This window comes from Fulmarus glacialis, unplaced genomic scaffold (assembly GCF_000690835.1).
Source record: "Fulmarus glacialis isolate BGI_N327 unplaced genomic scaffold, ASM69083v1 scaffold46557, whole genome shotgun sequence".
NCBI classification, from domain to species: domain Eukaryota; kingdom Metazoa; phylum Chordata; class Aves; order Procellariiformes; family Procellariidae; genus Fulmarus; species Fulmarus glacialis.
Window position 1 is genome coordinate 5 of NW_009222198.1, and position 24551 is coordinate 24555.

Here is a 24551-nt window from a genome sequence, read left to right on the forward strand (position 1 = left end):
GCGAGCAGCAAAACTAACTGGTTTCCCATGGATTTGGATTTCAAGGTTAAGTTTTTGTACGACTTATTTCGTATTTATTAAGGACTGAGCTTGTGCTGCATGTCTTACTTTGGAAGGATTACTAGCTCTCCTAGAAAAATTGCCAGAAAGAAATACCTTAGAAAAAAGCTATTGAAATCACTAGTCTAATTAAAAAGTTGTTTGAAGAGAGACCTGATAGGCACTGAGAAATTCAAAATTAGATGCTTTGTTCTTCTAGTAAAACAATCTAAAACTCTCTTTAAAATTACTAATGTGTCCAGTTACTTATTTTTCTCCTCTACAAAATAAAAATAAAGAATAACCTGTAAAACATAACATCTCGCCTGAAATGCATCTTCAGTAACATTTTTCAAATCTTTCCTCAGACCTGTTTGAAGCCCTTTCAGAACTTATCATTTTGACAGCAAGTCATTGCTTACATGGGAAAGAAATAAGAAGCTTACTGAATGAGAAGGTGGCTCAGCTGTATGCCGATTTGGATGGGGGTTTTACTCACGCTGCCTGGCTTCTGCCAGGTTGGCTACCTCTGCCGAGCTTCAGGTACGAGAAATAACAGATGAAGCAACTTAAGCATTTTATCTAAACGTCTTTGTTGTTTGGATTCCCCCCCACCCCATTTCTTGTTTGTAAGCTATTCTAGACGTCCCAATAAATCCTCATAAGCATTTTATGTGTTACTTTATACAAAGTTGCTAATAGAAGTGTTTTGAATTGCAGACGTCGAGATCGAGCACACAAAGAAATAAAGAATATTTTCTACAAGGTTATACAGAAACGTCGAAAGTCTGAGGAAAAGGAAGATGACGTTCTCCAAACTCTACTTGATGCTTCATACAAGTAAGCAAAGGGTTTAAAGAATTGTCATTTATAGATGTTTTATTTTAGCTTTGAGCTCTTTAGTTAAAACTATCTACCAAAAAATAAGAAATATTCCCACATGTTCTGAATTGTTTTTGCTGCCAGCAATTGGTCCAAGCTGTATTCTTAAAAACAGCTTAAAAACTTTACTTGTAAATTGTTATTTAGAATCTGAGATTTTCATCAGTGGTCACAAGGTTGCTTCCTTTGACTTTGCTGGCTTTCAGTAATGATGTTCTTTAGGCTCCTAGAGAGTCTCTCTCCCTCTGTTCTCCCTTCTCCTACCCCTTGATCTTTTGCTGCTCTGTTTAGAGTAGGCAACAAAAGAGAAGAAGGAGAAAGAAGTACATTAGAAGAATCTGTAAATACTACCATAACTGGAAACCTGATCAAATGAAGCTCTAACCTAACACCCTTCAACCTAGGGATGGCCGTCCACTGACAGATGATGAAATTGCTGGAATGCTTATCGGGTTGCTCCTAGCGGGGCAGCACACTTCCTCCACCACCAGTGCCTGGCTTGGCTTCTTCATAGCCAGAGACAAATCAATACAGGAACAGTGCTATGCAGAACAAAAAGCAGTTTGTGGGGATGACTTGCCACCATTAACTTATGACCAGGTTTGTATGTTACATTATTCCTATATACTTTTAGATGCTTATTAAAAAACAAAACCAGAAACCAAAACCAACAAACAAAAGTGAAATATAGTCATATGCTTTGTGTTAGAATAATAATCTGGCACAGTCACTCTGTGATAACACTGCCAATATATCTCCTCCATCTCCTCCTCTCCAAGTAAATTTTCAACTGCTACTATTTTTTTAATCAGTGTTGATTAAGGAAATTACAGTTCCTACAATTTCTGTTGAAGGAATGATAGTTCTGTAGAGGAGGAAGGTCCTCATATTCCCACTGAGGAAAGGGATGCAGTGTGACCTTGTTCTTTAATTAGGCATCAAAAACACTCGTGAGACAGATTAGGATTAGTAAGAAACTAGTCATAATTGATTGCACTGCTCAGAGATTTTTTCCTTCTTAATTGAATCAAATGAAAGAAAAAAAAAAACTATCAGGGTAGCTAATGAAGTACATGTAAATATGAGCTGCTTACCTTTGATTTTTTTTTTTAATTTATTTTTAAATTGTGTAAAATACCATTTTGTTTGTGTTGAATAAACTTGTCTATATTTTGATATATCATTTTCTCTGTATTTTCAGCTCAAGGATCTCAGTTTGCTGGATCGCTGTCTAAAAGAAACTTTAAGGCTTAGACCTCCTATAATGACCATGATGAGAATGGCCAGAACTCCCCAAGTGAGTACACTTGTTGGAGCTACCTTCACTTTAGTAGAACAGGACTGGAAAAGGCTGGGCAGGGGGTGTCCTGGTTGGCAGAAGGAAAAACACAAGTGAGACGTGTTTGCTGGCAGGGATGAAAGCTGATGGTATGCTGGGTTGTATCAGTGGGAGTGTAGCCGGTGTTGATTGAGAAAAGCAGTTAATACCTTGAACTTGATAGTGTTACCTTCATCTGGCATTATTTGTGTCCAGTTTTGGACCCCTCTGGCCTCCAGCAATCAAGATTATGATGAAGTGAAGCAAGCAGAGGGCCACCAAGATGGTATGGGGTTGCAGCGCTTGTCCTGTGAGGAGAGGCTGAGGGAACAGGGTTTGTTGAGCCTGGAGAAGTGAAGGCTCTGAGGGACCTAGTAACAGCCTCTTGCAGTCTTACTCAGCAAAACTGACCCTTTCTGTTAGTTATCAGTCTCACTTGAGTTCTTAGTTTGGTGATACCATGTAAAGATTTTTTTTGTTTGCCAGGTATTTTTAATAGCTATCTTGGAAAAATTCTGCTTGCACTTAATACAAGACAAGCTAGGTAAATCTGAAAGAAAACTTGCTGTTTGTACAAATAAGACAGAAAGTATTAAAAGATTGTCCCTCCCATGACAAATGCTTTCAACAAATTTCAAGTTAATTCATTTTTTAAAAATTCTTTCTGTAGAATTGCCAGCCTTGTTAAAGCAGCTGAAAGGTTCCTGCAACTACTTGAACATTGTGCCCTGTACAATTAAAACAATAAAGTATTAGGCTGCATTGATTTTAAATTAGCTTAGCCAAAATATCTGTTGAAATTCAAGCCTCATGATATAGCACTTCAGGTAACGCTTTAAAAAGAAAAATGGAGAAATTTTGTGTTGTGTGGGGTCTTGTCTTGTAGACTGTTGCTGGATATAATATTCCCCCCGGCCATCAGGTCTGTGTATCTCCCACTGTTAACCACAGACTCAGGGACACCTGGAAAGACGCTCTAGACTTCAAGCCTGACCGGTACCTCCAAGATAACCCAGCAGCTGGAGAGAAATTTGCATATGTTCCATTTGGTGCTGGTGAGTAAGAAAAGGCAGCGCCTTCCTGAGTGATTGTCTACTGGAGGGGCTCATACTGGTCGTTGGTTGTCTCATACAGCACCTCCCCACGCTGTAGCATCTGAGGATATATTTTTTTCTTTCTATTGCTGCCTGAAAGTTTTCTTACAGTGAAAGTGCTGTTAAAAGAATGAAGTCGATAGTTTTGCATTAGTGTGTATCATTTGGAGTAGCAATCAAAACAAATCTTTAGGTTAGCACGTGTGATACTTGATTAAAGGCTTTTTAAGTCAAGGTAAAAACCTGGTAATACATAGTCAGTTTAAGGCAGAGCAAAACTCTGCATAGAGTCCTAACAGCCAAAACAGTTTGCAAATATCACCACAATATGGTCATAGCTGATATCTTTTCTGAGTGTTGCAAATGCTTCTTTGGTGATACATAAATTAACACTTTCTGCTGAGGACAGAACACCACAATCTCATCCAAATTACTCAGCCTGTTTTATGCAGAGACAGCTTATAGAAACAAGACTTTGATGGAGTTACATCGTGGTGTATGTGCAGCATCAGAGCCTCACCTTGTTTAGAAAGGAGAGTAGCAATTACTCTCCGCATAAAATTTTTACAGTTAGCTTGTTGTCAAAGGTGATTTCATAACTAAGTATTCTAACTGCTTTTTGTGGCTTTCCTTCTAGGCCGTCATCGCTGCATTGGAGAAAACTTTGCTTATGTTCAGATTAAGACTATTTGGTCTACTTTGCTTCGTTTGTATGAATTTGATCTCATCAATGACTATTTTCCGACTATAAATTATACAACAATGATACACACACCTAATAACCCCGTTATCAGATATAAGAGGAGGTCACTGTAAATTCTGGAGCTAAAACCTTATTATTTAAGTTGTGTAAACTAACTTTTGAATAAAATTGTGACAAAATGAGTGGCAAATGGAAGCTGTTGCATCTACTTTTAGGAAAGCAACAATAATCTACCAAATGCATCTGTTTTGTTTGCCCGCACCATTTAATGCTGCTGTGTATAACTGCTTGTTCTACAAATTTCTCATTGCATTTTTAAAGAAAAAGTGTGTTTTCTATTGGTGTAACACTTTTAAGGTGCATGCCAACTTAAGGTGAAGAAATAAGTCATTTCTATAAATAGAACTCTTTGCTTTTGAGAAATAATTGAAGATTACTTTTCCCCAGATAACCAGGGGTAACTTACTTACTGTGTACCTTACTTCTGTATCCAATTACAGTAAATCCATCAGGGAACAGGCACGGAGGGGGAATGTGCTTGGTGGTGCCCCACCTTTGATACGTGTCATTCTGTCGCAAGCGGACTACGTGTGGTCTTGGCTGCTTCTTGGAAGTGCCCACGTACTTATTTAAAAAAATGTTACTGTACAGCAGATGGTAGGGAGACTACAAAATGTTCACAAAGATGTCTTTTCTAAGAATAAATGACTTAAATGTCTAACTTGAAGCAGTTGCAAAATGCTTAGGTTCAGAAAGCAACAAATAATTTTCTAAAAAAAACTTCTGAAAGTAATGAGCTCTGGAAGCTTGATGTAAGCGTGAAAGTAACAATGTGATGATAAAACAACATTAGTTTTGTAAATAACATGTTCGTGTATAAAATGGTCACAAATTAAGTGAAATAGCTGAATGTGGTCCCCCTTTGTACTGACTCATGCCCGACTGTCAAATGGTGTTTGGTTCAAGAGTGGTGATGATAAATGGTAGTGAGCTTTGGCTCACAGGAATTTTGAATTAAATTTATAAACAAGCCTCTGTGGAAGTTTTCTGTGCTCAACCCTGTCAATTCTGAAAAGCTTTTCTAAGTAAATGTGTAATAAACTCCTTTCTTTCTTTCAAGTATGAAGTTGGTCATACATAGAGCTCCCCGCCTTCATCAGTGCTTACTGGAGCAAGGGCTTTGCCCCATCCTTCCTGTTCTAAGCTCGGCTATAACTGTTATAAAACCTTGCGTTTGTATCGGTCACAGCAACTGAGGGAGCGCAGTATCTTCCCTGCCAGCCCTGCCAGATGTGACCAGGGTCTTCAGAAAGCAAGCTTGTACCTGTCCTCTCTTCTCATTAGTAGCACTGTTTTGGAATCTGAAAAGTAAAGCTGCAGCCACCACGAGCAGGAGCGCAGGTAGGAGCAACCTTTTCAGTGTGAATATGGGAGTGGTTCTTGAACACAGTTAAAAGCATGAAGTCATCTTTATTTCAGTACTTTGACAAAATACCCATAAAATTCAAAACTTCTACCATTACAAAAATAGGTCTCTACGAGTGATATTCTGTCTGCACTGCCAGTAGCAAATATTACGAGTCATGTAACTTCAGTAGCCTTGACAGAAAAAGTGCAAGTAAACTTTGCTGAATGTAGCTCAATTTCATTAATACACAGGTATCATCTTTGCACCCTTCTGATAAATACACACTTCATAAGTTAATCATTTAAATTAGCATTCCACAAATATACATGTCATTTAATGGTGGGGTTTTTTTGGTTTTGTTTTTTTTTTTTCATGAACACAAAGGGCCTATATACATAAATCCCAGTCTGCGTGGGTGTGTCAGGATGGAACTGTATACATTCGTATAGCTGTGTTCATATTGGTCCCACAATATACACATTATACAAAAGCACAGAAAGAGCACAGATTTACAGAAGGCAATCCATTAACATCACTGCCAGTGGTGGAGATGTTGGAAGGGTATTATTATCTTCTCATACCCGCGTGCAACTGAGTGTATGAAGTCGAACCTGTAAGACGGAGAAAGATTTTCATCAAGATTACCTGGAATAAGTAGATGAGAATTCACCAATGACATGTTATTCAGCTGAATAAGCGTGAAAGATTTTACATGGGAAATCTTTTAAGGACAAAACTTCCTCAAATGATGGATTTTATACTGAAGTTAAGACTTTAACACAGTAACTGCAAAAATCATCCCCACATCAAGTTTGATAAATTAAGTCCCATTGATCTGACAATTTTCTTGACGTATTCCTTTTACAGCACAAAAATTACCATTATCTATGGGACAAAAAGGCTGTAACTTCTGTAATCAAAGTGGCAGGAGAAGAAATTCCCCTTGTACTCCCATACCCCAATCTTTGGGGTACATTTTTCTCCATCCAGCTTAAAATCTTAGTAAGATGCCAACTGAATCCTTGCTGCACATTTATTAGAGATCAGGGAGAGTTAAAGTGGTACCAATAAACTGAAAATCTGTCATTAAAGCACACTTGTGTGTCTCCCTGCAAAGAATTTTACAATTTTCTTTTTAACGAGCTTTTTGCTACAGCTCAGAATAGCCTCTTGTTTAAGGCTGAAAATGCCTAAAATCAAAGATGTTTGTTACGTATCTCAGAGAACCAGCACACACTTTCTAACTTGGAACCGTGCCTTGTGCTACCCAGGAGTGACGGGGAGGACTGCCTGAGCCCTTACCTGACTGCACGCTGCCAAGTCGCCTTTGTAGTGCCTCCAGCCGATGGATGTAATCTGTTAAAGCTCTTTCAGGATCATAGTTCTGCAGTTGAGAACAGGCGAAAGAGACTGGGTTTAAATCAGCATGCATACCGTGGAACCTAGGGGCAGAAGAACACAAATGTTTTTAAAAAGCAAAATTTCAAATAAAATGAAAGTATCAGCAGACACAGCAAAATACTCTAAGTAGGGATACCTTACTGACTGCATGTCCTGTAACTTACCCTTGTGGTAGCCAGCACATCATAGCCATTTAACCTCCCTGCCATTTATTGCCCAAGCCATCATACTGCCTCCCCCAGAGAAACCACTTTTCCCAGTTGCCTTTTCTTTTTACTGCACCTGGTTTGTTGCTGCCTTGCTTTGGGACAAAGACTGACCAGCAAATTCCTACTGAGACTGCAGCAGAAGCCGTGGTTGATTCAAGTTTGCTTTTCTACTAAGCTGCTTGTGTGAACAAGGACACAGCCATTTTTACAGGATTCTGTCTCTCTTCGTTACTCTATAAGTAAAAATTGAAAGTGGCTAAAATAGATGAAACATTTTTTCCATGTAAACTGTTACGGTCGCCACAAACTCAGATTACAAATGTTGAGGTGGTTTATATAAAAGTAAAGATCCAAAATGGCAAGAATCTGATATTCAGTAAAGCTCAGAGCCCACAACTCTGTATGAAGTCATCAAAGGCTGATGGCACTCCTAAAAACCTTGCCTTTGGTGAAAAATACCTGGTTTCACTGGCATCCAATTCACTGATACCTCTGGTATCACGGCTTAGTACAGCCGTCCAAAGGGGTTTAATCAAGAACAAATGGCAGAGCTACCAAGCAGCTCCCACCCACGCTCTGGCCACAAGGCCACAGTAATTCCCCCCAGCCCACAGTAACAGGATGACCCTCCCCAGCCACGGCAAGCTTTTCCCTGGCCCTGCTTTTCCCTGGCCTTGCTTTTCCTTTCCTTCAGCTGAGGGCACCTGAGGCAGCCCCTCCCCACACCACACCGGGCTGCCCACCAGAAAGGTGGACAGGCAGCAGAGGTTTGCTTAGTCCCAAAGCCTAGGCTCTACAGAGATAGGTAAACATAGCTCCGTCCAGTCATCTATCACCACTTCCAAGAACATGACATAAATCAGACAGCAGAAGTCTGCAAGCTTTGGCCTTGATCAGGCGATGAGTAAACGCACACTGAAGGCCTGAGATGTAATTTGTTATGTATCCTTACAAAAAAAGTAAAAAATCTTACGGCATCAAAGATTACAAACCTTAGCAGGAAGCACTGATGCATTCATTTAGTTAAACAGTGTTCTGACAGAGAATAATAATCTAAAATAAAACGTACTTATGTTGAAAGTTTAGAGGAGATCTAGGAGATTCCATGTCTGACCTGGATCTATAGGAATGCCTTTGTTCTCCATAAAGATCCATGCCACCAGAGAATGAATCAGGCCGTAATTCATTACCTAGAAATATAAAAAGCAATGTCTTGAAAACTGAAACCTTTTGCACTTTACTGGGAATATCAAATGTGAGTTTTCTGTTTGCATATCACAAAAATGGTGTTTAACAAATGTAGACCACTTTCAGACTGCTTCAGAGAAAACCAGAGGTAAAATCCTGGCCTCACTGATGATTCTCTCAATAAGAGAACTCTCACAGACTGAGCAGGACAAGGTTTTAGTGCAGACCTAGATAGCCAGGAATTAATAAAAAAGCTTCTGATTCTCCCTAGGCTCCTACCAAAAAGCAAACAGAAAACCAGATTTCCCAAACTTTAAGCTATAACAAAAGAATGACAGGCTTTTGTTCTGAGGAAAAGACCAGAGAGGGCTGGTCAATAGGCTCTGTTGCCACTGTGGGGGACCTGTAGTTGCTACAATTCCTCTGTCCGTCCTTGTCCTCAGCATCCCCTCTCAGAGACGGGGGTGCAGATCTCTTAAGAGAACCCAGTGACGCTGCTAAAATTGTGTTTACAAACACTCTCCATAGGGCAAGTTGCCATATTTTTTTAAATCCCACCCACAACGGAGCAAAACAAGATTGAAGAGAAAGCAAATAAATTCCTGTCTGTGCTAAGCATGGAAACTCTCAGAAACCTGAGAAATAGGTTAATCCAAGCAATTATAGCAAAAGGGAGGGGAGCAGCACCCTGTTCATTCCACATGAGGAAAATACAAATTAAAAACCATCTCCATTTAGCAGTGGTGTGACTTGTGAATACCGTTTTTCCAGTCATTACTATGATTTACCTGTGTTCTGGCTAAAGACATCCCTATTGATACTTAGTATACCAGAACCTGTAACTCTGTGCCATCGACGGACCAGGAACTTCATTCTGCATTTCAAATTTAAAAAAAAAAAGAATACTTCAGGATAAATGAAATAGTCTGCTAAAAATAAACTGCTTGTTGTATTCTAGCAGGCATAAGAATTTCTTGGACACCAAGCAAAATTAATGGATGGGCGTCTAAAACCTGAAGATCAAGTAGAAAACATTCTTATACACATCCCTAAGAAAAACATCTTTTGTCCAAATCTGCTTTCAGCTTCATCTCTGCAATCCCAGTGATTCCAGAGGTGCTGCATAAGTCCAAGTGGACAGCACATGGCTCAAGCACCTAAGCAACAGGGCATCAGCATTTTAAAATCATACTAAATAGACTTTTTGCCCTGTCGCATCCCCAAAATTGAGACCGCGGAGCGCTATGAGTAAAAACCTTACTTACAACAGGTATATGAATAGTTCCTTGAATTTATAATACACACAAGGCTCAGATCAATAGCAAGCAGAAGTGCCTGGGGGTTCAAACTTTTGTGAAGAAGGTTCGCTAGCAACATGGCAGTACTATGCAGTAATAACCTTCACTTTTCTTCCTCATCTATTCCTATTCATCCTCACTCTGAGACCTAAAGTCTTGTGAATTCAAAGGACTACCCAGATGGATAAAATTGGTTCATAAATCTGTACTTGCATGTAAGAATTTAGCCTTTAAAGGAAATTAAGTTGCAGAAAATACCTTTGTAAATAACTGCATAACCTAGAATTGCTAGTAATTTTTTTTCTAATATTATGACTTTATCCAATACACTCCATCTTTGATTGATTATCAAATACACAGCCATTTTCAACTACAGTCAGACTGCTTATTCCTATTACAGATTTTACCTATGCTCTGCTCAACTTGTCACCCTATACAGTATCTACTATATTCATGACCACCAAAAATGTGTAATTTAAACAGGATGGAACATGAGAATTTCTAGATTCCACTAGAGAGCTAGAAAAGTGTACATTAAACTGCACAGTCTTATCTGTTCGAAATCTAACTTCCTCCAGTTTACCTTGAAATTGCAATGGACACTCTGACTGCAGAGCGAAATCTTGTAAAACCCTTTGAATGATGTGTGATGATTTCGAGGTCTGTGTAGGAAGGCTGTCCACCCATTCGTGCAATGAGGGCCAGCGTGGCTTCTTCGCACTCCTGGAATCCGCCTAGTAACAGCAGCAAATATTTTTTCTGATATATGAGAGCTTTCCGAAAGCTCTCTGCCCGTAGGTATTTGCCATAAACCCTCTACAACAAGAAAAAGAAAAAAGGCCCCATAAGCTCCAAGAATTATCACAGTTCTATGACTTTTGACATCATTACTCCTACAGCATTTCTGTGACTATTCATTTCTTGCTATCGTGGAGAAGACTGCACTACTGCTCACACTTGTTGAATGTAGCTTCATAACTTGACGATCACCTGAGCAGCAAGAAATAGAGCACACACAAAAGGACAACATAGGTGCTTACATATCATTCTTGGGGAGAAAAACTAACAGTCAGGTATCTGAGGATGAAAATTTTGAAACTGAATTAATACCTGTTTACTTAGAATAAGCAGAGTGAACACAATGAAAAATACGCCCAAATCAAAATGAAAAAAGCAGCTTTAGTTAGTATGCAGGCAACAAAGTCTTCCTACCCTTAAAACAGCATTTTCAGAATCTGACCCCAGTTCTCTGAGGAAAGCTTCGCTCCTGAGCTCTGCTCGCAGCTTGGAGAGCTCCGCATCGGCTTGTTTCAAAGATTTCTGCAGTGACAGCTTTTCTCTGTTCCAAATTTCCTTCTCAGAGGCAACAAGAGTATCGATATTAATTCCAACATCCGATGAGCGTCTAGAAGACTGAAGACGAAAGAAACTGAATTTGAACCACACAGTTTGGAAACGCTTGAGCTGTGTCATTCTAGTCATTGGTTTGGTGGAGAGCTCATAAAAATAATGAAAGAAAAACTACCCACTGATTGGATTTGAGGCCACTCTTGCATCCTAACACCTCAGAAGCAGTGAATTTAGGAGCCTGATCAATGTCCTAGAAAAATATACCTTCTCCAGAAAAAATCCCCTGCATTGGATCATACTAGCTTCATGATCCTGAAGCTATCTTGATCTATTTGCTACTCATCATGGTGATGAGATACAGATCAAAAAGAGAAGCACATGGAATTTAAAAGAAAAGAGCAATTAAAAAAAAAGAAGCTGGGTAAAATCACAAAGTTTACAGTAAACAGAGTGAGTCGAGATATATTGACCACAGGACAAGAATAACTCACACCTATTTACTTTGCAGAGGGAAGCCAAGAAACACAGACAGCTTGATCACTCCCATTTAGGTGACTAGGACAAAGAACGATGCTTTTATGCCTATATATACATCATTATATCAGCACCACTAAAGACATACGTAGTCTCCAGAAGGTTGTCTGTGCTGGTATCTTCTCAGTTCTTCCTCCAGTTTCATAACAGCGTTCCTCAAATTATTCTTTTCTTCACTCAGTCTGCTGACAAAGCCTGTCAGCTCAGCGTTCTGTCTCAGCAGCCTCTCAGTCAATGAGCTAGATGGAGTCCCCGGAGGTAGCATGAGCTTCAGCTAGAAGGAAGAAAGAAAACCAAACACAACTTGTATTAGATCCAAGTTGCCAACTTGAAAATAACTGGCTTACAGTGAAAAACTTTTATAGATAATAACGTCATAATAACTTATATAAAGAAAACATAATTGTACATGTAAACTATAGATTAATGTGACTTTCTCTTCTATGCTTATCCCGCATATCACAGCGGAATATTTTCAGGCAAGCTCAATTGTATCAGCTGTAACAATTTGCAAGGCTTTTCTACTATGTTTAGATTTATCTAACTTAGAGGAAAAGAAAACCTCCAAAGCTTTTTTCAAATCATATTGAAAACACTTGCTTAAAATGCAGGTAAGGACCTAGCCAAGCTCAGTTAAAATCAAATATTGCTGAAGTCTTTGTAACAGGTTACCTCATTTCATTTTTTACACAGGTGCACACTACTCAATCTTCGACTGCCTTTCCTTTGGTAAATACAGGGCAGTTTAAGTAAATGTGTTGTATCAACACAATACAGTAAATACTAAATGTTGATTTTAATATTGGGAAGTACTGAGAAAAGTTTCCTCAGTTACAGAAATACTGCTGAAAGGAAAATCTTTTCTTAAAGAAAAAACCATGAGATCCAAAAATTTGTAATTAAACTGGAAAAGTTTTAATTTTAAAATTCACTATTAAGGTAATTACAATTGAAAAAATAAAAGGAAAGGGGTTTTTACACTTCACCAACTCCAAATCAGAAGACTCACTGGAGCAGATTTTCCTCTATAAAGTACAGACCTGGATAAGTACAGACTTAACAACTCCTGGCTGGTGAAACAGCTGGTTTCCCCCTCACAGCTCATCATCCAAACTCTCCCACCAAAGTTACAACATTGCACTCTCACCTCGTCCAGACAGGACAATCCAGGCAGTTTTTGCAGCTCTAAAATAACTTCTTCAATAGCATTTTGTATTGCAATGAAGTCTTGATCATCTGCTTTTTCAAACTGTAATCTGAAACAAAAGCGACAGTTTCAATAGCAGGTATAGTCTGACACCATGAGCCAGCCTGACAGGACTTTCCATTGATCCACACACCCTGGGACGTTAGCAAGTCACTTCAGCATAGTTACTGGAGAATGGCAACATTTTCAAGACTGCTCAGTGACTCTAAATGAAATTAGAGTCTAAATGAAATTCAGGCTCGATTTTATAAAGAATTTGCATAGAACAGTTTCCAATAATTTTGAGAAAAGGATGTTCTACATGAAGCACATTTAAAAATGTGGTTCTGCTTCCCAGAAATTTGTTGAATCTGTGTGAGCAAAATCTTAGGGTATTTTCAAGATTATTTCAATAATGCATTTTGCTTTGCCCAAATGTTTCAGAATGAATGTTTAATATTAAATCACCATCACAGCAAAATAAAAACAGATTCAAAACTCCCACGGACCTGGTACCATGCTATTTTTTTTTTCTTAAGGAGATAGTAACTGAGAAAATAAGAATCAAGATCAGTTTCACTTGACCATAAAATATTAATTTTTTCTGAGGGAAGCAAGGGGGATGAGCCATACCAATAATCCCTATATTTGTCCCTTTACACAGTGAATTATTTCATTACTAAATTGTTTTAAAATTATCTACCCACACCATACCCAAATAAACCTTATCACTTTTCAGAGGAAAAAAAAAAATTTTTGCTGTAACTTATAAAGGACCATATTAAACATGTAAGATTTACAGCAGCACTTGATACTCTGTGATCCTGTCTTACATCAGCCTATCTCAAGTAATGGCATATACTATAAAACTAGAACAACTCCAAAATCAGTTAGGCCTGCAGTCTGTGAATTACGATTAAAACCCAATATATTAGCTTGCTGGTTGCTATTAACAAAACCAAGTAGGTGAAGACTGGTCTAACCTGCTAGAGGCTTTCCGAGCCAACTGCTTCAGCTTTGGAGATGCGTTTTGCAGCTTTTGTCTGACATTTTCCAGAATTTCAGTAGCAGCAGAGAGATCTCCTCCTCCCGTCAGCGTGGGGTAGGTTGACTCATTTGTCTCGGCTCCTTCCATTTTTTGCTGGAGAACCCAATTTCTTGTTCTGTCATTGGGTGTATCCCAGGTAGTCTGTACATAAATAAGTATTTTTATACACATATGTATAGAATTCGTGTGGGCCAGTGCTTTAAAATGGACAGATTTGATTCTGAAACACACCCAGAAATTGAAGAACAAACAATTCTGACACAGAGAGGAGTTTAGTGTGACTACACTGCTGTTGTAGTGTACCACTAAATTATTATTTGTGAATGGTACAGTGTGATGCCTCTCTTGACTAAGATCTAGCAATCATACAGCTACAGTGTGAATCCATTCCACAAACTCAGCCAGCAGGAAGCCACCAAGCTTCTATTTCTTCCGCCAGCAGCTCCTTTACCAGTTGTGCATGGAATTTGGGCAACTGTGCCCATGTGTTTCAGCGACCAATCCTTAGTCAGAGGAACAGGACTGGAAAAGCCCACCATGGTGATGGAGCTCAGTCCACAGTCACAGGCAACCATACCACTGATGCTGCCACAAGAGAAGCAATGCACTGAACATATGCTCCTCACCCTCACCAACACCCTCCCCGACACTGGCCATGGAAGAACTGCTAGCCCTCAAAAGGAAACCTGAGTCTATGGCTGTGCCTTTGGATATTTGACCATGGTGTGGTACCATTGAAAAAAAGCAGGGTGTTGCAAATGTCATAGGAAGCAGCAGGAGATTCATTATTTGAAACTCCAGGCAGATCCTGGAAAGCAGATCATACTGTCTGCTGCCGAGGAGGGGAAAAAGCCCCAACAGCCATTGCCAACCCGATCCAAGGGAAGACTCTTCGTTGACCGCAGTGCTGGCAGTTACCTCTGAGCAGAAGAGCAAGGTGCACAAACTGAGCATGGCAGGAAGACTAATGCTATCACAGTTATCAATACACTCAACATCCTGCCTCTAGCTGTGGGTAGTTTCCAATGCTTCAGAAGATTAAAACCAGTAGCCAAATTAGATGAAGAGAAACATTTCCTTCCTGGCTCCACAGACAGACAGATGCCAAAAAGCATGGAATGACGGCAGGATGGGCAAAAACATGGTCAGCAAAGAGGCAAGTCTCCTGCCAACCCTCTCTGGGTCTATCCACAAATCACTCATCCCTCTTACAGGTAAGTTACCTCTTACAGGGAAGTTTCTAAAGAGTTTTAAAAGTAATTTAAAAATAAGTTTAAAACTTTCCAAACCTTTTATGAGAGAGAAAAATTTACAGGCAACAGTGGTTCCAACTTTCATTCATCTAAAAACTAGGCTAAATTCTTAAATTAATTTTTTACCTCTATACATATTCATGCATATGCTTATTTGATTACTTACTCATTTAATTATTGAAGTTCTTGGGACATCGCTTTTATATGTTTCAAAGACCACTTGTGGTTTTTGAACTAAAGATTAAGAGCACTGACCTGGAGCATTCCTGAGTAGGAATAGCTCATTCCTGTGACTGGGTGCAGGGAATATTCTTTTCCTATACTGAGACACAAAGTGTGTGTATACATTCAGATGCATTTCTCCTGCTCACGCTCCTCCTTACACACCTCTACAGCTTCATTCTCGGAGGATGTGTGTGAATAATTTTAGGTAGCAAAACTGGAATGCTTTCCCTTTCCCTGGTGCCCATATTTTTGAATCTGCAGGCTATTTTATAGATTGAGTAAAGGCACAGTGACACACAATGCTAATTGAACAAAAGAATTAAAAGCTAAATTGCACAGTTCAGTATTACACATTGCTCTCAGTCCTACTGTACCTCATTTGGATTGTGGCTTGGTGTCCTTTCGGCTTCTTTTCTTCCTTCATTCTCCTGCTCTTTTTTCTGTACTTCTTGGATTATTTCCTGCAACTTCTTTATTTCATTCCCTAATTTATGAACTTCTTGCTTCTTTTCTCCAAGTTGCCACTGAAGGTCTTCTACTTTGGACTCCAGTTCATGGAGTTTCTTCTGTGCTGTTATGTTAGCATCTTGTTCTGCTTGTAATGCTTTCCTCTGGATCTGCCTTTCTTTTTCCATTTGCTGTCTCACTTGCACAGATTCCAGTTTATACTTCTCCATCTCACTTACTAACTCCACTATACGGTCATGCTTTTCATCCATTTGTTTCTGTAGCTCTTTAAGTAATTCCTCAGATGGATTAGGTGTTCCAGCTTGCCCCTTATCTTCAGCACTTTGAAGCTGAGCACATAGCTCTTTTTCCCTTTCTAGGGCACTGCTTATTTCGAGAGCTCGAACCTTCTCTGATTCAAGAAGCACCTGCAACTCAGAATTACGGCCTCGTTCACGTGACAGCTGGGCAGCACTGAGTGCTTCTTGGGATTCAATTTTCTGTTGCAGATCAGTTGACAGCTGTTTCTCTTGCTCCAAAAGTTTAGTTAACTGCAAGTTCTTTTGGTTTTGATCTTCAAGTGAAAATTTTAAATCCTTCCATAAGAAAACAGAAGAAAATAATTGATTAAAGCCATTTGTGTATACTTTCCATTACCTTCTGCAAATTGCAAATATGCTACCTCTACACATGTTGCTTTTAGTAAGTTTTGCTATTCACAATTAATGTGACAATACTCTGAATGCTGCAGTTACATCTGATATTAAAATATATTACAGGTGTCTTTACTGTAAAATCAGATAATCTCATAAAAGAGTATTTGTAACATATACTTTTTAATGAGATACAAACGGCCGCAGTTCTGAAGTTAACTAGCTGCTTTTACTTTCTAAAACTGTAAAAGTGATTTTGCAAGTTAAGATTTCAAGTTGCAAATAAATCTATGCTGTTAAAGTGATCGCTTTTTTGTCTTAATATTGTACTACGATACCTGCTCTCTCCCTCACCATATCAGACACTGCAGAGGTACCAAGGAAGCTACTAACACATTTTCTCCTAAAGTAAACTCCCTAGTTTGTTTTTCATGAGGTGAAACTGCTGACTTTTAAAATGGAGACAAAGAATACATCTCCTTAAATAATATTCTTAAATACTGTCTTTTATGAGTTAGGTTGTAGTGGGGGCTAGGTGTAGCCATGTTAGCAGTGTCCTGTCCCTTTGAATATCTGAGGGCTATTATAAAAAGTAGAATTTTTTCATCTTGGCCCTGAAAAGTGCAATTGTAAAATTCCTATTGATTTAAATGGAATTTGCATCAGGCCTTTTTCTTTCTTTGCCACACAGCTTCTATACATCTTTCTTCAGCTCTAGATGATATAATACTGCTGTTGAAGACACAACATGGAGCACACATTGGACAGAAATGTAAGCTGAGACAAAATGTTAACCAAAAGAATATTTGCGTGCTCCTTGATGTTCTAGGCCATTTGGGATTATGGAATACCTCAAGCTCTTCTCTTCCTCTTTCCTCACTGCGTTTCATTTTAGCTTTTTCCTTTTCCAAAGCCCACTGTAGCTCTCTTGATTTTTTCTGTTCACTGGCCATTGTATCCTTAAGAATATCTAGCTCAGCTGCTTTTTCTTTAACTTCGGTCCTAAAAGAGAAATGGGCAACCTTTAGATTAGACAATGGCTCTAATCCTATCATGGTAACATCAGTTACTTGATGTTTATTCCATCTTGTGCACTGAAAACACTGGTCGTGTAGTAGAGTAACAGTGAAAAGCCAATTCAGAAAAACAAGCCTAACTCAAAAAAAGAGTTGCATAGCTCAAAAATGACAGAAAGTGCTAACTTTGTAGCTGCCATTTTTTATTAAAATGCACAGAGGCAGCTAGTGTTCAACTTAATCCAATCACTGGCCAAAACCTGAAAGAATGCAGGGGAAATGAATCTTGCTGACACGTGTCTCAAAGGAAAAAAATCTGTCTTGGGGGAAAAAAAAAAAATCTATGCCCTGAATTTTCATTTTTTTGCAAATCAATTTTGCATCAATTTGCAAAAGAATCTTGCTCCTGATGGTCTGTAAAGGCTGTAAGGTATCTATACAGTAATACCAATTTAAACTCTGTCTTAATTTGTTATCTCTGAGCTGAATCTTAAGATTCCGTACATGGGGACATCCATCTGGTACAGGCATAAATAACAATGGCTTTCTTGAGTGCCAAATATTTGGCCTGTTACTCCTGCTGTTGACCATGCCAAAGCAACACTTCAAAGTTACAGAATTTCATATGGAAGTACTTGCAAAGTCATTCTAACTCTGTAATTTTTTTCCCCATGTTTAGTTTTAGAAGCAAAAAAAGCTTTAATAAATATGGTATACTTATTAGCTTGTATACAGTAGTCTAATGTGTCAAAATTTAAAAAGAAACTTGATATTACTAAATCATTAAATTTAACTATGAATCAGATCTTCTTAAACTATAGAATTAAATTTTTTGTCAAATGGAACAGAAGTCTATTTTTGTCAGATATGTTTTACAGAAAAACTGAGAAGCATTTACACTACATGAGATCAACTTCCTTAATAAAATCAGTATTATAATTTGAGACAACATAGAAAAGATCATCTTCACTGTCAACGCAAAGTTTGGCACTGAAAGCCACACCTGATGGTTTCTAGGTCCTTGAAGTGCTTGTGCTGTGCTTTTAGGGTTGTTTCAAGCTCTAGTTTGGCTTGTGCAAGTTCATTCTTCAGCTCAGCACCCATCATTCTCTCCGAATTCAGCTGTTCCTGAAGCTCAGCTGCTCTGTCCTTCATACTCCGGAGCTCCACTTGCATCTCCAATATCTGTGACTGCTTCTGCTGCACATTGTACTCCAGCATTTCTAAGGAGAGTACCATTAATATGGAAATTACTTAGTAAACAAACAACACTTGTCTATTTGGGTAAAGTTTCCCCTAGCACAAAGAATGACCACAAAGCTATCAAGAGTGCTATCTTAAAATAATATATTCTTTCAATAGTGGAGTGAAAGCAAAACCATGCCTTTTATACTGGAGTATCTTTCATACTTTCCAAGAATCACTGCAACTCTTAAACTTCTAAGTGCACAACCATATCAATATGTATCATTTGGATTATGACTAACATGACTGAAGTTAGGTATGTATGTATACTTGTGACCAAATTTTTGTGACAGAACACTGACAGTGAGCATTTACTTAATTTAAAAGTATACCTGTTCTCTGAACTTTTTGTTGTTCATTCTAATTGCTTCTTAGTTTACTCACCATGACTGACTAACCAACTTAGATAATTTCAAAGCTGTTGAACCTGAACACTGAAGCGCGTACATGGAAAATAACCTTAAAATACAAGCCCAGTTTTTATAGCAATTGAAAGAACTTTGTATCACTTTCAATTTGATACAAGTCGTAAGAACACAGACCATATCTTAATTTTTGCAAAATTAGTCCAATAAGATTGAAAAAGATGAAAAGTATGCATGCTCAGAATAAGAGTATCAAAATCAGAGAGCAAAGAAAGTCAGTATTTTTTCACCTACAACATTAGGAGCACAGCCATGAAAGCATTTAGAAATAGACAAATATTACCACAGAAGTCACCTTGGCTTTTTGAATCAATCTCTTGTTCTCTCTTTGGATTATTTTTCTTACTGTTCATCTGAGCATGTAATACTTGAATCTCCATCAGCAAACTTCTTCTGTCTGCATTCTGAAGACAGTCCATTGCTGCTCTCTGGTTAGTAGCCTATTAGCATTAGAAACATTTAAAAACAAAATTCCAGATTTTATTAGAATTATCTGTGGTGTGGATATTACACTTACTTACATATTCATAGCGCATATATATTCAAAACATTTTCAATTAATTCATAATTAAGGCAATATTATAATATTGGGAAGAACTGCTTGTTATATTTTTATTTCTCTACTGGGCATCAGAATTATAGAATCAAAAGAGCTATCATTTTTACAGCAAATTGTAATTTTCCTCACTAATCCTTCCATGTTCCAGAGGAGATAACTGACCCCTCTCTGTCCCATAGCAGCCTTATCACTTCCTTTTCTTACAACTTGCTTCGTATATACAAGCTACCTTTTTCTGTTAGACTGTGTAACATAATTCTAATTAACTTAATGAAATCAAGCTCAGGTCAACTGTGTTTAATTCAAATTGATCTCTGAAGGCTGTATTTTTTCTATAGCTTGTGCACACAGAAATCTCTTTCCTGCACCACATTTTCTTTCTGAAGGCACCTCTTCTTCCTAGAAGTCTTACTTTGTTTTCACCCTTAGACTGTCAAAACTACTATTAATACATATATATTTTTAAATGGATTTATACATTCAAAATTAAAATCTAATGTTTTAGACAAACACACTTTGACTAAAGTATGTTTTATATTACCTGCTCTTGTAGCCTGTGCTCTAACTGATTCATCAATATCACTGCATCTCTTGTGCCCAGTTCTGCAAGTTCAGTTTGAAACGCAGCAAGAAGCACGTTTTGTTCTCCCACAAAAAGCTGTTGAATAGCACGCAGAAGTTCTCCTCGCCAGTCTGAGACACCTTCAGGAGATTCACTACTTGCATAAATCTACAGTGGTATAAAAACAATTTAAACAGCAGAATCCAAAGATTACATCAAGAATGGTCATTATCATTTTCTGTAAAGCGTGTGTTTTCAGTGGAATATTGAGCTTTTCTTACTCAACGGCTACGTAATATTCATTCATACAAATGGATGTATTTATTGTACACGTTATGATTTCTTCTGTGTGCACAAATGCTAAAATTTTATCTGTGTTTTAGATGGAAGCAATTCAGCTTTTTATAACTGAAAACTTAGCCCCATGTATTTATGTTACTGTATCACACTATCCTTTTAATTTTTATGATATTACATGTATGTTCCTCTCACAGAGCTATGTGGTAGTGTGCAGATATTATGTATGAAGAAGATTTAATTTTATAATGATATAAAGTTAATCCCCCCCACTTCGCATGCTGAAGGAAATGCAGAAGTAATAGAAACTACCTACATATATCTAAAAGTCTAATGGGGTAACTCGACAGGCAAGTCTTAATAAGTTTTAACAGATTACTGATTAATATTGTGTTACATTTTAAACAATTTTTCCCCTCTTTTCTCTCAGTACAGTATCTTTTTAATAGCATCCAAATTCTACTACACCAATAAATAACAACATTAGAAAATATACTTTAACTGCTACTGGAAACATGTTTTCAAAATAGAATTATTTTTAAAAGGTGGATCTATACAGTCAAAAGCTATCAATGCACAGAAGAACAAATGCAGGCTGTAATTTAAGATATATTTTACTACCAAAAAGCGCGACATGCAGTTTTACTGCATATTTTTGAAACCTTTTGCCTTGTAGAAGTATATTTAGAGCATTTAAACCTGAATTGTGAATGTGCCTTATAAGGTTATCATAAATAATTTTTTATTTAGATAGAATCTTATGGTATTATTTATACCTCAGCTTCTCTATGAAGTTGCATTTTTGCAATTAGGTCTTTCAAAGATGAAATGGTGCTCAGAAAAGCTTTCCTTTCCTCAAGCCAAGATTCTGGCTCTTGCTTAAGAGGTGGCATCTCTCTTTCACCATATGGAAATTCAGTGAGAGAGAGCACCTGTATGCCTTCATGATGGACTGCTCTCAGCAAACCCTACAATAAATACAAAAAGAAATCAGTAATGCCAGTCCTAATGATAACAACAACAACAACAATAATAATCATCTTATTTCATACATATTGGAATACTGGTACTTCTAAATTGATCAGCATAAGGAAACTATTTATAGTTTCCTTATATCAAAGCTTCCTCATATCAAAGACAGAAGTATCACCCTTTATATCTGCCAAATAATAGAACTTATTTAATAGGTGTATTTTTCCTCAGTTTCAAATGAAAATTCCCAAAGTTCATCTATCAAAACAATACTCAAATTTTAAAATCGCTGCTGATGGAAACTGACATTTTAAAAACAAAGTCCTGGGAAGCTTCCAAGTGAGCTTTGCAATTCACTTTTTGAAATAACTATTAAGCTAGGGCTTTGTTGCAAAAGACTTGGTTTGTTTTTTTTTTTTTAATGTAATTAAAAGCATGATACCCTTACTGTTTATAACAAACACATTTGTTTACTTTCATAATATAGATATTATTCTACACCTGTAATAACAAAATCTGCAAAATTGTGTAATATATGATCATGAAATTATCATTAATAACAATAACTACAATAAACTATAATTAACAGTAGTTACATTTCTCATAATCATAACTGAGAACAAGCCTACAGTTAGAAAACTCATATTTAATCTAATTTAACATGCAAAAATGCACATCATTTATCAGAAGTATTTTAAAATATATTAAAATAGCCAACACTTTAAAACTTATCTAAATGGCTCTCTTTTCACTAATCAAGCAGCAGCTAATCTAAGCTTTTGGTAGTATCACTCTTGTTCCATAGTAAAAACACACAGTTCTATTTTACCTTAATTTTTTTTGGAAGTACATCTGTTGAAGTTTCACCTTCATCTACTCCTTCAGATATCACGTCAGATCCCTGGGTCTGAGCAAGACACATTCCTTGACTCCAGTCTGAACTGGAGTCTAAAATAAAAGGAGAGAAAAACATGAAAGCCGTATTACTGTGAAACTTTGAAGAACAGGCATCAAAAAAGTTTTTTTGTCTGTTGTTGTAACAAGTGGTTGCATGTCACCAGAGTTGATTCTATGCCTGGAGACTACCTGTTTATAGTTTTTCTTTTTCAGTTTCAAAGCAGTAACAGCAAAGCAAAGCTAAAAAACCAAAACTTAAAAATCCTAGTTTAGTTCTAAAAGAGAAACAACTACTTGCACAAACACTTCTGCCAAATGACCCCCCCTTAATATGCTTAGCCTTTGCCTATGAAAAGAATCATATTAATAATTTTTATTGGTCTTGGAGAAGTCAGTACCTGTCATCACCTCCCACTGCTAGGGAGCTGTAGCTTTACATTCTTTCCAGAGGTGATGAAGCTATGCTGAAGGGATAACGTAATATATAAGAATATAGGAACTCCAGTGGGAAGAAAAAAATTAGCATCTGATGCCTCGACTCAACCCATCTCCACTCTAGTCATTTTCCTTCCGTAGCAAATTAATAGACATGGCATGCTCAGCACCTTTTCTTAGTGCGACAGGCTTCTGCTTCGATCTGGGGAGTAGCTGTTCTTATTTCTTAGAACGCAAACTCTTTAACGGTAAACTTAATATTAAAAAAGCAGATTTAATTTATAATGCTGTTTGAAATTTATAAAAACAAGTTTCTTACCACTAGAACCTCCATCTCTAGCTTGATACGGTGGAGAATGTGCTAATCCAGAAACTGGGATTCCCTAGATTTAGAAAAGAGAACAATCAAATCTTTAATCACCCCACACCCACTCACAGTAAGGGAGTTAATTCTAAGGAGCAGGAAATGAGATGAGCCTCTTTGTCCAGTTTCCCCTGCAATCAAAGTAATGAAAATGGAGATGAGAAAGATGGCATTCAATAGGGTGACCTACACTTGTCCCCACTTCACAGAGCAGGACAGGTCCAAGGCAGTAGCACAAGAAAGCATCTGATAGTCAAACACGCTCCCAAACTTAAATTGCTGAGGAAGGGGTTCACAATCTCTCCCTAGGCCATGGAAACATTAGAACACATAAAAGCTTTATAGTGAACATGTGGTGGTTCACACTTAACAGACTTTAAATGGGAATTTCTGTAGCAGGAGCGAAAGCATGAACTGCAGTAGTTCAATGAATATAAAATAGGATACATGCCTCTTTAGCTCGTAGAGTTTCTATGACTTCCTTTAAAGTATTACATTCTTCTGTCAATACCTGAACTGCAACAAATTTCTCTCTCTTTAATGCTTCAGATTCAGAGATATGCCTTGTCTCCATGTCCATGATTTCAGCAGCGTGGAGTTCTTGCATTTGGTCGATTTTTTCAGTAAATTCTCTTATGATCTCTGCAATCTCTTCTGAAGAACATCCATTTTGCAAATCAATTTGGACTTCTGCATTTTTAACAAGGACTGGTGAAGTCTGGATACAGCTGTTGATTTCCACAGTCTTGTCTGTTTGCGATGATGAGCTTTTTCTAATTAGAGTAGACTCACTGGTTGACAAATCACACAATATTTCTGCATCCTTTTTGCTCTCAGTTTTTGCCATTTCCTTGTCCTTTCTCATGTAACTTGCAAGCCTCTCTTCTGCTTGAACTAGATTCTCTTTGACTTTGCACAGGTCTTCCTCAAGATGTGTCAGACTTGCTTCTTTTATCTGTAAATATGGAGAACCTGAATTGCAGTCCTTCCAAATACTTAAAAAAAAGAAATCTAAAACCCAGACAATCCTCTATACCATTAGAGCTCAGTTTAGTCCTATTTTAAAGCAGTTATGACACATGGTAACAAATATTACCTTCTAAGAAATACAGCTCTAGATCCACTGTTGTGCTATCGTGGACTGTAAAACTATGTATTCTGGCAATAAGTTACGATTTGGTCTACAGCATCAGCTCTATTCCACTGACAGTAGGTACTGAGTGACCGTTTTTCTTAGTGGCATTCTCAGTACAAGATTAAAAAAACTATAGCATGCATATTTGCACAGTAAGTCCTGTATAATCATTTGCTTTAAATACAATATGGAACAATCTGGTTCTTACTGCTAGTTCTTGCTGAAGTTTTTCTGCTTTTTCTCTGTAACTGCTCAGTTCTTCCTTAGCAGCAGCTGCTTCTTCAACTTGCTCTAGTTCAAGGTCATTAATAAGCACATTTTCTTTTTGACTTTCCATGAGTTGTGTTTCTACCTACATGGCAACACAAGATACGGAAAATGGTGAAGAATCATAGAATCATAGAATCA

General features: G+C 37.7%; 2 protein-coding genes across 2 annotated transcripts; one reads left to right on the forward strand and one right to left on the reverse strand.

Moving 5' to 3' along the window:
• Nucleotides 1-407: 407 nt before the first annotated feature.
• Nucleotides 408-4361, forward strand: LOC104070484 (lanosterol 14-alpha demethylase; the record flags this gene model as incomplete). Its single annotated transcript, XM_009581375.1, has 6 exons — nt 408-582; nt 760-879; nt 1326-1521; nt 2123-2218; nt 3126-3294; nt 3971-4361. Coding segments are annotated over 6 exons (935 nt in total), but the record flags the coding sequence as incomplete, so codon positions are not given.
• Nucleotides 4362-5490: 1129 nt separating this feature from the next.
• AKAP9 (A kinase (PRKA) anchor protein 9) lies at nt 5491-24495 on the reverse strand (the record flags this gene model as incomplete). Its single annotated transcript, XM_009581376.1, has 19 exons — nt 5491-6055; nt 6747-6886; nt 8169-8244; nt 9031-9116; nt 10124-10356; nt 10753-10953; nt 11513-11698; nt 12572-12680; nt 13594-13799; nt 15511-16179; nt 17088-17238; nt 18256-18475; nt 19218-19362; nt 20023-20211; nt 21117-21308; nt 22142-22260; nt 22964-23027; nt 23520-23963; nt 24352-24495. Coding segments are annotated over 19 exons (3618 nt in total), but the record flags the coding sequence as incomplete, so codon positions are not given.
• Between the last annotated feature and the right edge of the window lie 56 nt (nt 24496-24551).